Source organism: Cibotium barometz, chromosome 8 (genome assembly GCF_041138505.1).
Source record: "Cibotium barometz isolate CiBa-2024 chromosome 8, ASM4113850v1, whole genome shotgun sequence".
NCBI lineage: Eukaryota > Viridiplantae > Streptophyta > Polypodiopsida > Cyatheales > Cibotiaceae > Cibotium > Cibotium barometz.
This window is the reverse complement of record NC_141053.1, coordinates 46753399-46773996: the sequence shown is the minus strand read 5'-3', so window position 1 is coordinate 46773996 and position 20598 is coordinate 46753399. Positions and strand designations below refer to the sequence as shown.

The 20598-nt window shown below is 47.4% G+C and overlaps 2 protein-coding genes across 2 annotated transcripts; both read left to right on the top strand.

Moving 5' to 3' along the window:
• Positions 1-393: 393 nt before the first annotated feature.
• On the top strand, positions 394-1303 carry LOC147636343 (uncharacterized). Its single transcript, XM_086802111.1, has 2 exons — positions 394-1067; positions 1198-1303. Exons 1-2 carry the CDS (start codon positions 394-396, stop codon positions 1301-1303), a joined length of 780 nt encoding a protein of 259 aa, XP_086658237.1.
• LOC147636342 (uncharacterized) lies at positions 832-1764 on the top strand. Its single transcript, XM_086802110.1, has 2 exons — positions 832-1513; positions 1621-1764. Exons 1-2 carry the CDS (start codon positions 1334-1336, stop codon positions 1762-1764), a joined length of 324 nt encoding a protein of 107 aa, XP_086658236.1. The 5' UTR covers positions 832-1333.
• Positions 1765-20598: the final 18834 nt, after the last annotated feature.

Here is a 20598-nt window from a genome sequence, read left to right as displayed (position 1 = left end):
TGCCCGGTGATGTATCACATTCACAAGACACCCCTCCAATAAATACTGTACAAAGGGCTAGCATCCAAGCAGGATTTCAAAAGCAAGCAATTGCAGAGGCAACTAGGGAGCTCACCCGGATGTTCATACGGTGTGCCATTCCCTTTCATGTGGCCAAGACAAATCAATGGAGGAAGACCATGAGGGCCATCAGCCGCATTGGTGGATGTGAGTGGGATGGCCCTACATCTGAGGACACGAGAGCTAAAGTGGGAAAAATCATGCATAGAAGTGCAGCTAGAGTCCTTGAAGGAAACATGGAAAAAGTATGGCTGCACTGTATTGTGTGATGGATGGTCAGATGTACACAGGAGAAATGTATACAATGTTTTGGTGTCATGCTGCAAAGGCACTATGTTTTTGAAAGCCATTGATGCCTCCCTCCGAGGTCTCACAGTTATAGGTGCATTTATTTGGACACATATAAGGGAGGCTATAGTGCAAGTTGGGCCTGAGAATGTTGTGGAGGTGGTGACAGATAATGGAAGTAATTGTAAGTCTATGGGCTCTATGCTAGAGGATGAATTTCCAGCCATTGTGTGGACCCCTTGTGCATCACATAGCCTCGACTTATTGATTGAGGACATAGGTCAAATACAATGGGTTGAAGCCATCTTTTGCACCGCACAAAGCATGGTGAAGTTTGTGAAGAAGAGGCCAAAAGTCTTGAGCATGTATCGAGCCTACAACACTCTTGAGCTATTGCAGCCTGCAGCCACCAGATTTGCATACATGTTCATTGTGCTTGAGAGACTCCTGCGAGTCTGCAGAGAGTTGGTACGCAGTGTCTACTCAAATGAATGGCTAGAGTGGGATGAGAGAGAGAGCCCCAAGGCAAGAGCTTTTGTGCGTGATGTCATGAGAGAGGAGTGGTGGGTAGAGGTTGAGGGGTTGATCAAAACTCTCAACCCCATCTACACAGTGTTACGCATTACAGACATGGAGGGCAGTACTCTAGTCCTTTTATACGAGTACATGGACAAGATTGGGGAGGCTCTCAACAAGCAAGACTACTTGAGAGCAGAGCAGTAAGTCTCCTCAGTCATGGCTACCCTTGCTTTACTTCTTATCTTTATTTTACTCTTGAGTCTTTACATTGGTCTCGACTCTTGACTCTTGTTTTTTGTCCTTTTTTATCTTATGGTTTGATCTCTAAAGGGTTGATGAAATCAAGGCTGTGTGGAATCGGCAATGGGATTGGTTTCACAGGCCGATTCATGCAGTAGCACATGTATTGCATCCTTTGTGGCGAGATGAGGAGTAATACGAGAACGAGGAGCTAGAAGAAGGCTTCATGACATACATCAGGAACTTGACATCTGGTAATGTGCACATGCTGAAATGTATAGAGGATGATCTCTTGGCCTTTCGCAACCAGATAGGGAGCTTTGGTCGAGAGACTGCAAAGCTTCGAGAGACTCAGCTACAGCTTGTCTCATGGTGGGAGAAGTATGGAAATTGTGCTCCCACGCTGGTAACTCACTACCCTTAACTACAGTTTACATAGTGCACTGTACAATGTGCATCTTTCTTGTTTCCACTTAGTTCTAATTTCTAATTGTATGTGCATTTCAATAACAGAAACGCATCGCCATTCGAGTGCTCTCACAGGATTGCAGTTCGGGTCCATGTGAGAGGAATTGGAGCACTTGGGCCCTCTTCCATACAAAGAAGAGGAATAGGTTGAGTACCGCTCAGATTTTGATCTATCATTTGAGTCTTTGACATTGAACATGAGCAAAGATGTATTTTTCAAGATTTTGTAATGTTTTTATTAATTATATATGTATGTATTAAACCCTAAAACCGAAACTCCGTTTCCCCGTTTCTTCCCGAAGGCCGAAACTCCGAAACTCCGTTTCCCGTCGTGCTCCGCATCCCCGTTTCCGAAACTCGTGGAAACTATGCTCTCCACCTCCTCTCTCTCTCTCTCTCTCTCTCTCTCTCTCTCTCTCTCTCACCTGTTTGCCTGCATTCGCCTCCTCTGTGTGTAGCCCCTCTCTCTCGTCAAGCCTCTGTGTCACTGTTCGCCTGCATTCGCCCCCTCTGTGTGTAGCCCGTCTCTCTCGTCAGGCCTCTCTGCCCCTTTCTCGCTTCGCGCCCTTTCCCCACCCACCCTTGCTCAGGCCCCCAAGGCAGCAACATAATGGGGACTTGAACCCCCCCACCCTATTTCATCCATTTCTTCTCTTTCTCTCCCACATATTTACCTGCTCCTTTCAAACATTCCCTCCCTCTACAATGGGAGGGTTTGTAGATGACAAAATCAGCCAGCTTGATCATATCCTTAGGGATCTTATCAAGGACCAGAAGAAGACATTGGACAGCACCATCACCGCCATCAAGAAGGACTTATTGACGCGCATGGGGAAGTTGGAGGCCGAAGCGGAAATATGGAAGGAAGAGAAGCTTACCATGCAAGAGGAGTGGGAGAAGGAAAAGCTCGCCATGCAGGAGGAAATCAACCTTTTGAAGGGCGAAGTGGCATCCTTACGCGATCGTCCACGGGAGGAAGGAGAGACTCTTGAGGTGGACAAAGAGGCAATCAAAGAAGAGATCACCAAAACCCTCACCCACACAATCGAGGGGAAAATGGAGGCGGCCCGTGAAGGATGGGTAGAAGTGATGAAGAAGAACATCAAAAAGGAGGTGCAACAAGATGTACAAGTGATGAAGAAGAACATAGAAGGAGGTACAAGAAGATGTACACATGATGCAGTCTACTCTTGATGAAGAGAAGATGCGACGGATCCGGCGCCTCAACATCCGAGTCACAGGGATACCAGAGAGCACTACCTCTACGCCCGAGATTGACGGGTGGAACCTATGTACCAAGCTAGGACTAAAGGAGGATGAGCCGCTCCCATTCACTAGAGTATGGAGGACAACCCCAAATAACTCCACCAAAGGCAAGGCCTTAGTGCTACAATTCCCGGACGAGGAGAGTAGGATGAACTTTATGAGAAGACGGGCTATCTTGAGGAGCTTGCCAGGGGACCCCATCTACTTCGATGATGACCTCACATGGATGCAACTAGAGCACAGAAGATTATGCATGCCGAAGATCAAGGCGGCACGCAAAGAAGGGAAGAAGGCACATTATAGGGATGGTCACATCTACATTGATGGGAAGAGGGTCGAATAGCGCCATCTGGCCTATGAGACACAGAGGAAACAACATGAAGACAAAGAGATAACACATAGCAATCTGGAACTGTAATGGAATCCTATGGACACATCCAGGGAGACTTGAGGAGGTGATGGAGGGCCGGGATATCATCTTGATGACAGAGACACATGAGAGCCCGAAGAGGGGCTTACCACGGGTTGAGGGTTATCCGTGGGAGTCAGCTCACCGACAGGAGATGAGACAGGCCACCTCTCGAGGTTCAGGAGGTATTGCAGTGCTTTTCAGACATGGGTTACATGAGCATGTTCGAGTCTTAGCACGAGACTCGGAGGTGAGATACATGTGGATTAGCTTACACCTCTCGGAGACCAGATGGATTTATATCGCCCTTTGCTACTTTCCTCCGAAGGGGTCGCGGTTTGCCACCACTAAGGAGCCGGGTGGAGGAGAGGCTAGTGAGTCTCCATACTCTGTCTTATCTGAGGAGATCTTACACTATTCGACGCTGGGAGAAGTCTTCTTGATGGGGGACTTCAATGCACGGACTCAGAGCAGAGAGTGCGAGATCTATGACTTTGAGGATCCCTTGAGACTAGAGCTGCTAGCTACAGAGGATATTGGGACCACTTGGATCTTTGCTGATGGAGGAGCTGACAGCACTGGATATGGGCAACATTTGCTGGAGCTTGGGGCCCGACACCATCTCGTTATTTATAACAGGATGACTCAGTGGCTAGATTGAGGTGGGTTGACTTGCTTTCCAGTGGGAGGCGGCAGTAGTAGAGTGGATTATGTGATGGGATCCCGGGAGGCAGCAGTATGGTGTCTCACTTCACTGTACCACCGTGCCCCATTGGGGCGGATCATACATACCTATCCCTCACTTTCAGGAGCTTACTGGAGACCCACCCACCCATCATACAGCCACCACGCACTATTTTTCACTTCACTCAGGACCTAGCTGAGGTATACGACTATCATGTTCATGATCAGCTATTTGCCTTAGATCCATCGGCACCCATGGCCATGCTCACCTCCGAGCTCTCACATGTACTGCACTCCACAGCCGCGAGGAGTTTCCCATACCACATACAGACAGGACAACCACCTACATCTGGGAGCATGCCCCAGAACTGATGGTATGATGATGAGTGCAAAAACCTTTACCGCAGTCTCCGAGTGCAGAGGGCTCGTGGGGAGATCACCCAGAGGCAGGCAGGCAGGAGGATGCATACTCTCACCCGCTGTAAGCGGCGAGCTTATGAGGAGGCTCAGTACTGGGACGCATATCACATGCTCATGAGTAGAGATGCTGCTGCTGCTTGGAGGAGACTCGGAGAGCCCTGTCCTCCCACACCTATTGCCGATCCTCAGACCTGGCAGACATATGCAGAGAGACTTTATGATGTGCTTGCACAGGCCCCTATACCACAGCCCACAGAGCCATGCTCCACAGTCTCCACCTTCACCCCACCTATGCCGACTCCAACATGGACGGGTGACAAATCATACAGGATTACAGGGAGAGCATCTCATCTATGCTATTGATACATTGGCACCATTTCTTGCTCTTCTCTTCAACAGAGCTCTGTCAGAGGGGTTTCCAGCTGAGTGGACAATGCACACTATTGTGCGGATCCGTAAAGCGGGAGATGTACTAGACCCCGGGAATCACAGGACCATCATGATTGGCCATATATTAGCCAAACTATACGGGGTAGTTTTGGAGGCAGAGCTAAGCACTCATGCAGAGGTTGGGGGATTGAGAGCAGCAGGCCAAGCAGGCTTCCGTCGAGCCTTCTCGACCATCGACCACATTTTTACATTGAGGTGCCTGATTGATCAGGCCAAGGCACGGAGGCAACGGCTCTATTGTTGCTTTGTGGATTTCCGCAAGGCATTTGATACTGTGCCCAGAGAGCGCCTCTTTCAGCGACTACAGACACTAGGCATACCTTCAGACATGATGTGGGGCATATACAGGCTATATGAGCAGGTCTTTGGGAGATCCGATGCCCAGGAGGCTTGTCCGACACAGTTGCTAGCACCATTGGTGTGAAGCAGGGGTGCCCGCTCTCCCCCACGCTCTTTGGGCTCTATATTGATGAGGTGGTCGATTACATCACACAGGGAGGAGGCTTTGGGGTTGAGCTGTCAAGTATTATTGTCCATGTTATGCTTTATGTTGATGACATCGTCTTGGTATCCGACACGCAGGTTGGGCTTAAAAGACACCTTGTGGCTCTTGATGACTTCTACGCACAGCAGGGGCTCACAGTGAACCTTGGGAAAACCAAGGTTATGATCTTCCACACCTCACCCGTAGTCAGGAGCCACACTACTCTCACATTAGCAGGAGGGCGGGTCGAGGTGGTGAGCTCTTATGTTTACCTTGGCATCACATTTACTAGCTCAGTTGGATGCTTCTCCATGGCTCAAGCAGTCCGAGACAGAGTGACCCGGGGGTATGCAGCTCTTGCTGGCCTTGAGCGTCATTGTCATCAGGCACATTTTCAGGAACCCCGCACGAAGGGGTGGCTCTTTGTACATTAGTGACACCAGCCTTGATGTATGCAGCAGCGGTTTGGGCACTAGGGCTTGCAGCCTCCACATGGGTACAGTTGGAGAGACCACAGATCTTGATGCTCTCGAGGATGATACGCAGCAAACCATCCGTCCCGCACGACATTGTTCGAGCTTAGTTTGCTGCACCACCTATGGCAGTGGAGGCATTGTTCCAGACGATCTCCTTTATATACAGGATGAGGGAGATGCCTACGGAGATTATCTCACCGAGCTTTTGAGGCATCCAGACAGCTGGCCGAGGCTGGACACACTGGATCTTGGTATGCACAGATGCTACAGTGGTTCGCACATCATGGGATAGACATTGAGCGGTTGCCATCTTTTCAGTATGATCAGTCTGCTCCACGGGGTTACCTCTCTCTCAATGAGAGGAACAGAGTGATGAGACAGGACATACGGCAGCACTACATACGGGAGACATGGACAGCACCAGAGAGCCCACTACCACCGAAGATGATGTATTACAGAGACCACTTTATGAGCATCTCAGGGGATGGGTTTATACATCGACTGCGGTATATGGATGTATACATGCCACATAGCTCTCGCGTTGCTATTGGACAGCTACGAGTCTCATCACATCAGCTAGAGATAGAGGCTGGGAGAGCGGCACGGGTTCCTAGAGCTGAGCGGATATGCAGATTGTGCCGCGAGGAGGTGGAGAGTAGGATCACTTTGTATGTAGATGTAGAGCCCACCAGGGGGTCAGAGATAGATATGCAGGATTGTTTGAGGAGCACTCTTCACTACATCAGTTGATGGAGGCCTCGGACCAGCGACAGCTTGGCAGACTACTACTAGAGCTTCATAGTTCTCGAGAGAGACTCCTCCAGACACCTGCTCCCACTGGGGGTGGGAGACAGTCCCAGCTCACAGATTTCTTCCAGAGAGCTATGCCAGTGCCAGCTGATGTACCACGTGGGGTGACCGCACAGAGAGCAGAGGAATTGAGAGCCAGGAGGAGACCTAGACAGACTAGACATGGAGCACCCCGACTGTGTCACCGAGAGATAGCAGCTATTCGAATGAGACACCAGATGGAGACACAGGAGAGGCTAGCTCGCTTTCATTCAGATTCAGGGTACATGTTCACGCCATTCACAGCCTTAGCATCGGCGATGTATGATATCTTATATCCCTCTTATGGCACTGGATGGAGTTAGCCATATATCTACATAGCATGCTTGTACTACCCCTTGAGCATATAGAGATGCATCTTGCCTTAGCACTCCATCCACATCCCCACCCCCCCTTATATTGTTTGTATATGGGCTCCACCGATCCATGATGATTCACAGTTGTATCCAGACACATGCACACTTTTTCTTTTCTTTCTTTTCTTCCGATGACCGGAAGAACACAGTTGTATTATTTTTTTTCTCATAGGCCGACTTTGGCCTCTCGTAGACGTTAATATATCTTTCTTTCTTTCTTTCTTTCTTTCTCTGCACAATTTGCATACCCTCTCCTCTCGGGGGATCCGTGCTGTTCTGCCAGTCTCGATCTCGAATCGATGTGATGAGACTCTAAGCTGACCAATAGCTACTCGGGAGCCGTGTGGTAAAAAGCCCTCCATGTATCTAGGCCTCTCTATAAATCCATCATCAATGATACTCATGAAGTGATCTGTGTAGTACAGCATCTTCGGTGGAAGAGGCTGTGTAGGCGATATCCATGTCTCTCGTGTATAGAGCTGCCATAGGTCCTGTCTCAATACTGTGTTCCTCTGACTATGAGAGAGATGGATATGTGGTGCATCCCTGTCATACTGGAATGGTGGTAGATGATCCATGTCTAGGCCATGCTGTGAGTGTTAGAAGTCATCTCCTGTCTAGTTTTATACACCAGGGCCTTTGTTGTGGGTGTGCCCGCCCTTATGAGGTGTTTTCCCATTTTTCCCCACTCTTCGTATTTTTCCCCTATTTTTCCCATTTTTTCTGAGGCTTGGGAGGGCTGCCAGGTGATGCCAGGAGCACCCCAGTGCTGGCCGACTCCATGTTGATCAGTCGTGGGCTACTGGGCTGCTGGCCGACTGGATTTGATCAGTCGTGGGCACCTGTTTGCTGGCCGACTGCATTTATGCAGTCGTGGGTCTTTTTTATCAGTCGTGGGCACTCCTGATGCTGGCCGACTGCCCTCTAGGGGGGTATATATAGGTCCTCAGCCCCCATGCCTTATTTGTATCATTCCTCAGGATCTTCTTGTGTATATAGAGCAGAGTTACACGCCTACATCTGTCTCTCTCTTGTGCTGTTTTTCTGCATGCGTTTTTGCTTTTGCTCTTGTGTTCCCAGATTTGGTCATCATCTCCGCTGCGTATTCTGACATGGTATCAGAGCCCTAGGCTCTAGATAGGTCTTGGGATTTGTGTGAGCAAGAGGGGGCTGTTTTGTGGCTGATTGGTGGACTGTTTTGGGCTGATCGGGAAGAGGAGAAGCAAGAGGAAGGCGGGCTGATTTGCTGGACAGCCACTTGCAGGTATCAGTTCTTCTTTGTTCCAACCCACCCACCCTTTTCAGAGTACATCCCCGCGATGGCAGATCTGTATGAGATGGTCGAGAGACATGTGAAGATCCCGACACTCCCCACGTTCCCGGTGGACCGTCAGTTGGACGGGAGCAACTACGGCATATGGAAGGTGATGATGGAATCCGTTCTGGAGTCCTACGATCTCGCCGATTTCGTCGTTGTTGGTGTTCCACGGCCGGAAGTAGAGGAAGGGGAGTTACCGTCAACCCGAAAGGACCGGGAGGCCCAGACACAGATGTGGGATCGTGTCAACGCCAGGGTCCATTCGTTTATTTTCCTCAATTGCACACCACAGGTAATTAATCATGTAAAGCATATGACGCTGGCCAGAGGTATATGGTAGCATTTGGCCCCACTTTACAACAGGGTATCGCCCATGAAGAGGATTTTCTTGGAAGTACAGATGCGAGTTATGAGCCCTGCAAAGTCGTCGACGATGCGGGAGCATATTAACAAGCTGCAGGCTCTTCAGCAGGAAGTTCTCCAGGCTGGGAAGGAGATATCGTTAGAGGACATGGCCATAACGTTGCTGTCACATTTGCCCTCTTCGTACTCAGCATTTTACTCGTCATTGATTACTAGTGGTTGGCAGGCTCAGCACCATCACGTGGGAGGAGCTTGTGCCTATGGTCCTGGACCAGGAGGAACGATTTACGAACCCTCCTCAAGGTGGAGGTTCGGAGGCCTTAACTGGCCAACGGTCGAAAGGCCATAACACGGGCAAGGGGAAGGCTTCGTCGGAGAAGTCTTCTGAGAAGATGTCCGTTAGTGACCGCAAGAAACTGAAGGCAGAGAGGACCTGTAATGATTGTGGCGAGAAAGGCCACTACTGGAGGCAGTGTCCCAAGCGGAAGACCGAGAAGGGTGAAGATTCCTCAGCAATCATGAAGACTCCGGCTTTTGTGCACCTGGAGGTGATGGACACCGATGTTTCATTTTCTTCAGGCAGGGAGGAGATTGGAGGACTCTCCGCAACGGATACTCGGGAGTGGATTCTCGATAGTGGTGCTTCCAAGCACATGACTCCTTCCCGTTCCGGTTTACAGGATCTCTGCAGGCTTTCTGGTCATATTCTTACTGGGGATACGTCCACTATCCCAGTTCACAGTGAGGGCAGGATGGAGATAGTTCCTGATGGCAGAGGGGGGAAGCATTCCTCCCAGGTGTTGTATGTTCCGGCACTTAGTTTTCATCTGTTGTCAGTGCATCAGGTTTGCAAGACTGGCGTACGGGTGGAGTTTGATGAGCATTTTGTTGCTCTCCGGGACAAAGCAACAGGCCAAGTGGTTTGGGAAGGTGGAGTGGAGAATGGAGTCTACAGGCTTTCAGCACTCTCTCTCCCAGGTCCTCAAGATTGTGATGAGTGGCAGTGTGGTAATAGCTACTCAGGTGTGGATACGCTGCAGGTGCGGGCTTTCCCGAGACCAGGTGGTGGATAGCTTGCCAGTAGATGGCAGCAGTTGGAAGGAACTTTCCAGTACTGAGGTTGGTAGTTCTTGTGTTCGTGAGTCAGAGGAAGCTGAACAGGTCACTTCTGCTCTGATGTCTCGTCGTGTTCGGGACATAGAACTTCTAGTAGTTGAGGATGTTCTTTCCACGGGGACCTTTCGGAAAGCCAGGGAGGTGACAGGTGCTTACTTGCAGAAGGAGGTGGTTTCTCCAGGCTTTGTGGTTCCGGATTCAGAGGGGGTGGTTGACAGGTTTCATCAGGTTTCCAGGACTTGCTTGTGCACCGTAACAGGTGTTGATCCTTGTGAGCAGTGTGATGTCTCTGAGATTCAGAAGTTGTATGGTTCATGGATCTGGTTGATGGACACCGGATTGGACGGGAGCTTCCTGATGAGGCAGTTGAGCTCTTGGTTGCAGATGTCTCTTTGTGAGGCAGGATTGCGTTTCCTGTGGTTTCTGCGACATGCGAAGGATCATGGACTCTTGTGCGGTGGATAGCTTCCTTTACCATCGAGTGGGTAAAGAAGCTAGCTGTGGTAGGTCGAGGCTCCTGTGGTTGAGGTATAGGTGGCTACTGTTGGGCGTGGTATATGCCCTCTGCATATGTGTGCCATGTTTGTGGGTCTGCAATGGGTGTCAGTGTCCGGGGCTCTCTGAAGTGCCGCCATGAGATAGGGCTACCTCTACTCATGAAGAAATGGAAGATCTCTAGCTCCTGTATCTCTGCAAAGGCTCGCCTTTTGCGGTGAGTAAGTCTCCTCATCTCTCTCCTCGACTCCTGCTCTGTGATGGCTCCCAAGGCTCTTTGTATGCGGAGCCGTGAGTATAGGGCTCTGCACTCATCATCATACCATCTGTTCTGGGGCATAGTCCTAGATCTCGTAGGCTCTCCTGAGTGGACACGATATGGGAAGCTCTGTAATGGAGCCGTGTGTAGGAGTGATGCTAGCTGGGCTGTAATGGTATCCATAGGTGCTAGGGGATCCATGAGTAGGAGCCCATCCTCTACTTTGCGAGTGTATATGTCTGCCATGTCATGTGTGAAGTAGATGGTAGTGTGGCGTCGGTATGTGGGGGGCTGGTGATACTGGTGATCCGGCTAGTGAAAATGCCAAGTATGTATGATCTGCCCCAATAGGATGAGGTGGGATGGAGAATGAGGTGACAAGCTGTGATGCCTCTAAAGACCCCATAATGTAGTCTACCACCGTGCCTCTGGTCTGTGTATGACCCCCCATGTGGGAAGCATGTCAGCCCACCTGATCCCGGCCACTTTAGATCCCGTTATAAATAACGAGACGATGCCTGGCTCCCAACTCTAGTAAGTGGTCCCCATAATTTCCTCTGTTTGGTCCACTGTCCTCTGATACCCGACTAGCCCCTATCTCCTCTGGATCTACAGGGTGGAGGATCTCCATGTCATCATAGTCATACACCTCACACTGTCTGCTCTGTGTGTGGGCATTGAAGTCACCCGTAAGAAATACCTCCCCTAGTGTAGAATAACGCATAATCTCCTCTGATAGACAAGTGTATGGCGAGGCTCTTGTCTCCTCCTCCTGTGGCATGTCCTCTGTAATGACATAGGAGGATGCTGATGGAGGAAAGTAACATAGGGCTATGTATATAACCCTGTCCTCTGAGAGCTGTGAGCTGATCCACATGTATCTGGCCTCTGGATCCTATGCTACCACTCTCAGTCTCCCCTGTAGCTCCCGTCTGAATAGAACTGCTACTCCCCCCGACCCTCTTGAGGTACCCTGGCATGTGGTCCTCCTGTATGCTGACTCCCACTGGAATCCCTCTACTCGAGGTAGCCCTCTCTTTGGGCTCTGATGTGTCTCTGACAGAAGTATGATGTCTCTCCCCACCATAAATGCTCCAGTCGTCCAGGCTGCACCCATAGTGAACCATTAGAGTTCCATACTGCCATGTGTATCTCTGTCAGTGGCCTGGTCTGTGTCCCATAGGCCCCAAACCGCTAATCCATGGGCCGGCCATCAATGATGACCCGACCATCTCGATAGAAGGCCTTCTTGCCTTCTCTCCTCGCTTGTAAGATTTGTGGCATGCAAGCTCTCCTATGCTCTAGGTGCATCCTCGTGAGATCATCATCCAAGAAAATAGGAGCTCCCTCTAAGCCTCGTAGTATGACCCTCTTCCTCATAAAGATGGTGCGTGCCTCCACATCCCGAAACTGTATGATGAGAGCTCTCTTCTTTGTCATGTCTTTCCCGGCCCTCCAAGCTTTGAGGAGGGGGGGGGGGGTCCCTCATGTGAGTATCCAAGTTGTGTGCACACTGCATAGTGTCCGCCCATCCCCCTCGGGGGTAGAGTCGGCTACCTCGGGAATCCCCGTGACTCTCACATTGAGTCTACGAGCATGTCGCATCCGCTCCTCCTCAATGGTGGTGTTGACGATTTGGAGCCCTTCTTTTTGGGCATCCTCTTTCACTTCCTTTTTGATGTTCTTCTTCACCACTTCTACTCCCTGAGAGAGAGAGGTGGGTAGCGGGGGGAGAGAGAGGTGGGAGGGGATGCACAAGTGGGAGAGAGAGAGAGAGAGAGAGAGAAATGAAATGAAATGATATATTAACGTCTTCAGAAGGCCAAAATGACCTATGAGACCAAAAAGGTTACAACAATTGGTGGATCTGATACAATGTCTGTGTAAGAAAAGCTAAAAACAACTAAACAACTAACTGAAACTGAAACAACTATGAGGAAAAGTACGATACTAGGAGCTCCTAATGGATAACAACTGGGTGAGAGGGAGGGCTGGCGCAGAGGGGGTTGCTGGCGGGAGGGGGGGCCGTGGGGAGAGAGAGGGAGAGGTGGGCAGCGCGGAGAGAGAGAGGTGGGAGGGGATGCGCAGGTGGGGGGGGGGGGTTGGCGGGAGAGAGGGCTGGCGCAGAGGGGGTTGCTCGCGGGAGGGGGGGCAGAGGGGGGCGAGGGGCTAGCGGGAGGGGGCGAGGGGGGGGTTGCTGGCGGGAGGGGTTGTTGGCGGGAGGTGGGGCAGAGGGGTTTGGCGCAGAGGGGGGCGAGGGGCTAGAGAGAGAGAGAGAGAGAGAGAGAGAGAGAGAGAGAGAGAGAGAGAGAGAGAGAGAGAGAGAGAAGAAGAAGAAGAAGAAGAAGAAGAAAGAAAGTTATATTAACGTCCACGGGAGGCCGAATCCGACCTATGGGACAGATGAGGTACATCCATTTACATTCCACTCTGGGTATCGATGCCAAAGAGGCATAAAACTAAAAAAAAAAACTCAAAATGAACTCTTAAGACTCTTAAGAGTTTAAATTACAATGGGTTCTATTGCATCTAGTTCGAAATTGAGGTTCAAAATAAAAATAGCTATATTTCATCCATGGATGGATTTGTTCTTGAGGGGGGTGGGGTACGGAATTCTTTAATGATTGCTTGTCCTCCTCTTAAGAGTTTAAATTACAATGGGTTCTATTGCATCTAGTTCGAAATTGAGGTTCAAAATAAAAATAGCTATATTTCATCCATGGATGGATTTGTTCTTGAGGGGGTGGGGTACGGAATTCTTTAATGATTGCTTGTCCTCCTCTGTATATTGCCCATTTGCCATTCTTTCTTGCTTCTTTAACTTTATTCAGCTCTGCCGATCTGTTCTTGAGTTGTAGCGGGGTGAGTTCATCAGCTATCCATACCTTTGTCCCTTGGAGAGACCTTGTTTGCTTCATCACTGCTATGAGAGGCCAAAGTCGGCCTATGAGACAAAAAAATAATACAACTGTGTTCTTCCGATCATCAGAAGAAAAGAAAGAAAAGAAAAAGTGTGCATGTGTCTGGATACAAATGTGAATCATCATGGATCGGTGGAGCCCATATACAAACAATATAAAGGGGGGTGGGGATGTAGATGGAGTGCTAAGGCAAGATGCATCTCTATATGCTGAAGGGGTAGTACAAGCATGCTATGCAGATCTATGTCTAACTCCATCCAGTGCCATAAGAGGGATATAAGATATCATACATCGCCGATGCTGAGGCTGTGAATGATGACGTGAACATGTACCCTGAGTCTGAATGAAAGCGAGCTAGCCTCTCTTGTGTCTCCTTCTGGTGTCTCATTCGGATAGCTGCTATCTCTCGGTGACGGAGTCGGGGTGCTCTATGTCCAGTCTGTCTAGGTCTCCTCCTGGTTCTCAATTCCTCTGCTCTCTGTGTGGTCACCCCACGTGGTACATCAGCTGGCATTGGCATAGCTCTCTGGAAGAAATCTGTGAGCTGGGACTGTCTCCCACCCCTAGTGGGAGTGGGTGTCTGGAGGAGTCTCTCGAGAACTATGAAGCTCTAGTAGTAGTCTGCCAAGCTGTCGTCGCTGGTCCGAGGCCTCCATCAACTGATGTAGTGAAGAGTGCTCCTCAAACAATCCTGCATATCTATCTTTGATCCCCTGGTGGGCTCTACATCTACATACAAAGTGATCCTCAGTCTCCACCTCCTCGCGGCACAATCTACATATCCGCTCAGCTTTGGGAACCCGTGCCGCTCTCCCAGCCTCTATCTCTAGCTGATGTGATGAGACTCGTAGCTGTCCAATAGCAACGCGAGAGTTGTGTGGCATGTATACATCCATATACCGCTGTCGCTGTATAAACCCATCCCCTAAGATGCTCATAAAGTGGTCTCTGTAATACAGCATCTTCGGTGGCAATGGGCTCTCTGGTGCTGTCCATGTCTCCTATATGTAGCGCTGCCATATGTCTTGTCTCATCACCCTGTTCCTCTCATTGGGATCTTGTACTCCATGTGACATCGATGCATCAAACTTCACATAGGATGCGTATTGGCACAACCTGGGGAATTGAAATTGGATTATCCAATTTACTTTACTAGTCGTCAACTAAATGATGCAGGGGTAAACTACACCACCACTGAGCGTGCAGGGTTGGCCATGGTTTATGCTATAAAGTAATACATAAATTACTTGCTTGCCAACAAATTTGTATTCTTTGTGGACCATCAAACACTACTATATCTAGTGAACAAGCCTTGCACCACGAGAAGAATCACACGCTGATTGCTTTTACTCGTAGAATTCGACTATGGTCACGGTGGTGAGAAAAGGAATACAACATGTTTTGGCGGACCATATGTCTAGAATTCCAAACGGGGAACCTGCAATTGACAATGACCTCCCATATGCTTGTCTATTCAAACTTGACATGATGCCTGAGTGGAGTGAGGAAACATCTAACTATCTAGCTCATGGTTTCTCGCAAGATCAACCTTTAAACAAGGATAAAATGTGTCAGCTTATTAATCTGGATGCGCGTTATCAATTGATTGATGGAGAGTTATATAAGCTAGGTAAGGATGATATCCTCAGGCTATGTGTGTGAGAGGATGAGTTTGTCACGATCTTAGAAGCAGCACACGGAGGAATAGACGAAGGACATTTTGCTAGAGAAGTTACAGCTTGCAAAAAGCACTGCAGGCGGGACTGTGGTGGCTTACGTTATTCAGGGATGCTATAGAATTTGTAAAGAGATGCGAGAAATGTCAATGATTTGTTATTCCACAACAAAAGGACAGGATACTCACCACTGTGATTATGAGACAACCCTTTGAGAAATGGGGTATTGATTTTGCTGGACCCATTGGTCCAGTAGCGCATCTGTCTCATAAGCCCGTTATGTGATCGTGGCTATAGATTATTTCATTCAGCAGTGGGCAGAGGCAAGAGCCTTTAAAAGATCTGATGCTTGAACTATGAGATGATTGAACAATTACTTACATGATTCCTTGTAGTACACCGCAAATCATCACCTTATTATCGATAGGAAAATGGCCAAGAAGAGAGCACAAACAAGATTTTATGTGCTATCATGACTAAAACCTTAGAAGCCAATTGCACGGACTGGGAACACAAGCTGACTGCAACACTATGGGCTTATCATACATCGTATAAGATGGTGACGGGATACACTCCCTTCTGTCTAGCTTATGGCATTGATATGGTAATTCTTATGGAATTTTTAGTTCTAAGGCGGATTGTAGTATAGGAAAGGCTTACTGAAAATGTGTTGGCTGAAAGGTTGGTTGACTTAGAAAAATTGGATGAAACTTGACTAATTGCATCGCATGGGCTTATGGTCGAAAACTACGAAGAAAACATTGGTTTGACCATAACCTGAAACACAAGGAATTGGAAAGGGGGGAGCTTGTCCTCATGTATGGTGTTGGGAAGCACCAACAAAAAGATACTAAAATACAAAGGGTAAGGAACTTTAGAGTGTCTGAAATCACCCCATTCCTTGGTTGGAAAGGTATTTGTTATGCTTGTAGGGTCCATGGAAAGAGGAGATGATTCATGAATGATCTTGGATTTGCGTGAGTAACTGCCACATCTAATGGGAAGAACGGGTTGTACAACTCAATGATGGCAAGGACACCATCATCGTGCCATTATGGAGTCCCTTGAATAAGGAAAAATAGCCAGTGACATGTGACATGGAACCACCAGTGCCAAGAAAAGCAGAGGTCTTAATAGAGCAAGCGTCAATGTTAAAACCTCATCTCCATTTAAGAGAACTTAAGCAAAGGTAGCAAAAGTATCCAAGCAAAAAATAGTGGGTTCCCGAGGCCCAACTTTAAGCACAAGGATCCTATGAGACAGGCAAAGCCTCATGGTGGGTAACAAAGCAAAAACGCCATGCTACAAGAAAAGGACAAGGAAATCCAAACAAGGACAGGAAGTAATATTTCAAGCAAGCCTGCACACAACTCAACATTCAAAAGCGGTGGCGGTGCGAAAAGACATGCTAGATGCACATGGCTATTATCAAGGAAATGAAAAGGGATGGGTACCAAAGACCAATCCAAAACCCAACTCCGCATGTACCTCCAGACAAAAAGAAGAGAGCCATAAGCACAAACAGGACCAAGTCCCACAGAGCTAAATCAAGTGGTGGTAAGGAAGCACCAAAGTTGGTCTAGAGAAAGAAACAAGTTCAACCAAGTAATCAAGGGAGTAAGACATCGCCAATGTCATCCACCAATGAGGAAAAGTTGAACGAACTGTGGACCAGGGTAAGGGAGGCGTGTACTCACTGGAAGCAAAACATGTTTACCAAGATTTGATGGATGTACTCCTCCACTGGATGAAAGGAAAAATCAAAAGTTCTCACTTAGAACTTAAGTGGTTGCAACAACACATATCCACAAGCTCCAAAGTACAACATTGGTTTTCATGGCATTAAAAGGAAGGAGGATGATGAGGGGTACCTAGCTCCAACCACTAAAGGGGTATGCCTTTCATGCCGTGAAACATGTTCATTCGTTTCACGTGTACACTTCTACTCCTCAGAATGCATAAAATATGGCCTTGGAGTGTTTGATCATATAGAAAACAATAGGGTATCAATATTTGCATGCATAAGGGTACAAGCTATTTCACGTCGTGAACCGTTCAAGACTGTTTTACGTTTTGAAACGCTTTGGATTGTTTCACATCATGAAACACTTCAAAATAGTTCATGTCATGAGCCGACTCATGCCAGTACACGCTGTGAAACAGTAAAAAAACCTCCACGAATCGCAGGCAGACACATGGCATACCTAATTAAGATGGCTGTTGGGGACCAATAGCTAGATCATAAATATATCTTTTTTCCCTTTTTGTGCATTTCTCATGAACTTGTTTGCATCGCTCTTCTTGGCATCCTCATCTTCATTGTCTTCTGCCATGCGTTCCATCGTTGGTGTCCATCCGCATTTGATTACTTGTTTTGCGACCAGCGATTCTCAAGTAGGAGCTCCTCACGCACTTTCAATTGTTTCATTCGTTTGTATAAAAACATTGTCTAAGCTTTGTGGTCACATTTGAACACATTTATGCATTTTTACAATTTTTAATCGGTTGCATCTATCATTCCCTTCATGTTTGAATCATCCCTACACTTTAGATCTCCCACCAAATTCTCTCTCATGTCATAAGGATATTAACCTGTGAAATAGTAGTCTACTATTTCACAGGTTCCAATTTAAACTCTCAATTTAGATACAACTACACCGTTTGCTTTAAGTTAGTTGCCCATACCAAACGCTAACCCCACTAACACACTTTGTTTCATGGATTAACTTACTGTTTCATGGGTTAAGCCTTTCATGGCTTAAGCCCTTCACCGGTTAAGACTTTCATGTGCTAACTAACCCTTCACAGATTAACCTTTCATGCTCGGCCATTTCATGGCCTACTACTTTACGGATTAGGACTAATTCCTGACGAACACTCATTCATACACATCCTTACTTGATTCATTACTCACCACACTAACACGCTTCCCATGAGACACCCATGCATGTCACTAATACACATATACAAAAAAAAGGCAAAAAGAAAAAAAAGAAAGAGAAACAAGAGGACCATGAGCTCCTACCGATCATAATGACTGTTGTTCTTTTCACATGTTACCGATGGCCTCCTCCGCTACTTCCAAACTAGAGGTTGAAGGGAAACCAGCTGTAACTCACCCATGCATGTCACTAACACACATATACAAAAAAAAAAGACAAAGAAAAAAAAAAGAAAGAAAAACAAGAGGACCACAACGAGCTCCTACCAATCACAATGACTGATGTTCTTTTCACATGTTACAGATGGCCGCCTCTGCTACTTCCAAACCAGAGGTTGAAGGGAACCCGACCGTAACTCAGGCCCAGTACAATAGGATCACCAATGGAAAAGAAGAAAAGAGCACCACGTGGCACTAAGCTAACCTACCTTGGGCCGTATGCACAGACAATCCAAGGTACAATCATCCACAAAGATATTCAGAAAACTCACGGGAAGATTATGTTCCAGTATTATAGCCCAGAGTGTTTGAAGATCTTAGAAGATACAAATGTCAAGAACAAGCTAGAGAAGGTAGGCCTTAGCAGAATGGCAGAAATCCTCCCCCGCATCATCAACCCAACACTATGTGCGGAATTTCTGAAGACTTATGACAGAAACACGAGGAGGGGTATAGTCATCACAAAGGGCGAATGGGTCCACTCAGCAGGTCCACATCATAGAGAAAATGATACATGAATCTCTATAGTTACCCCCACCCATACTGACACATGTCCACACCATTGATGAGATGCCAATGGAGGACATGCTAAAGCGGGTTTCATTTAACTCAAATGGAGTAGATTATGAGAACATAAGGGATGAAATAGATGAGAAGGCTTGTAGAGCTATGTCAATTCTCATGTAAGTAAAGCTAGTGGATAGGTATAACAGAGTCCCTGTCAATTGTATAGCGAAAATCCATGAAGAAAAACAGGAGGACTGGGCCTGGTGTAGCCACCACGAGATGGAGAATTACCTCAAGTCACACCAATCCAAGGTGTGTAATCCATATATCCTAACCATATTACTTAGACATGCACAACGAATCTCCCCATTCCCCAAGGCACTAAGTGAAAAGATGCAGAGGAGAAGAGAGGTTGAGCTCTTGCAAGCTTACACACACTCACACAAACCCTAGAAGAGAACACACAAGGTGAGAGGCTCAAAATCCTTCTTCTTTCTTCACACAACAAAAGAGGTCTACAAAGAAGATAAAGTGACTAACCTACATAATAGAGTATATACAAGTGGTCCATAATGTAAACACGCTAAGTGGAGTGGGTAGGTGTGGAATAGTCGGTGTAGGCTAGTTGTAGAATCTCTATGGTAGAGATATGTCGATGCCCGCTACCAAACGGTAAATCTTTCTTCTTCTTCTTGCTTCTCCACGTCACAAACAACACTCCCCAATGAAAACATAAATCCACTGGTAGATCTCCTGTCTGAGATGCTACCTACCTAATTTACATCTATGTACCCATATAACTCCAATGGTACATGTGCTGCATTAAACAATGCATAATCAATAGTGGCCCTCAAATATTGAAGTGCGCGTCACACACTGTCAAGATATGGTTTGCGCATAACTTGCATAAGCTGGCTTTCTAATCCATTTTTTGGTAGATCTCCAATGGTACACGTGCTGCATTAAACAATGCATAATCAATAGTGGCCCTCAAATATTGAAGTGCGCATCACACACTGTCAAGATGTGGTTTGCGCATAACCTGCATAAGCTGGCTCTCTAAGCCAATAGTGTAACTCAAATCTGGCCTATTGATCGTGACGTAGATCAAACTTCCCACAATCTTCCTGTACATAGTTGGATCCTCCAACTATGAAACACATAACCTGCATTTGCACTAAGCTTGCCATTTTGATCTAATGGCACCGAGATTGACTTACAAAATCAGTCATCCTATACTTGGATAACATGTCCAATACATATTGTCTCTGTTAGACAAATACCATCAGGTGTGCAAATGACCTTAATTCCCAAAAAGTAGTGCATATCTCCCAAATCCTTCATATCAAACTTTCGTTTGAGAAGACTTTTCACATGCTCAATCTCATCCAAGTTGTCACCCCCAACAATAAGATCATCTACATAAATGGTGATGATCATAATACCCTTATCACTCTTGCACACAAACAAAGAGTGATCTGCATCTGCCATATGAAATCCAATAATGACAAGGTACTTATCAATCTTGTCATGCCATGCTTGTGGAGCTTGCTACAACCCATAGAAGGCCTTACGAAGCTTATATACTTACTTTGGGTGACCTGTATCCTCAAAACCTGGTGGTTGATCCATATACACCTCTTCTTGCAAGTCACCATACAAGAACACATTTTTTTAATCCATCTGTGATGTAAAAACTAGCCTTTAGCTGCAGCCTATGCAATCACAACTCTCACAACTGCCATCTTTGTAACCAAGGTAAATGTCTCCTCATAATCAATCCCTTGTGTCTGCGCATATCCTTTGGCTACCAA

Coding starts and splice junctions, on each gene's coding strand:
- LOC147636343 (XM_086802111.1), top strand. CDS start 394: ATGTTTTTGAAAGCCATTGATGCCTCCCTCCGAGGTCTCACAGTTATA. Junction 1,068..1,197: donor GACTACTTGAGAGCAGAGCA/GTAAGTCTCCTC, acceptor TGATCTCTAAAG/GGTTGATGAAATCAAGGCTG.
- LOC147636342 (XM_086802110.1), top strand. CDS start 1,334: ATGACATACATCAGGAACTTGACATCTGGTAATGTGCACATGCTGAAA. Junction 1,514..1,620: donor GAAATTGTGCTCCCACGCTG/GTAACTCACTAC, acceptor TTTCAATAACAG/AAACGCATCGCCATTCGAGT.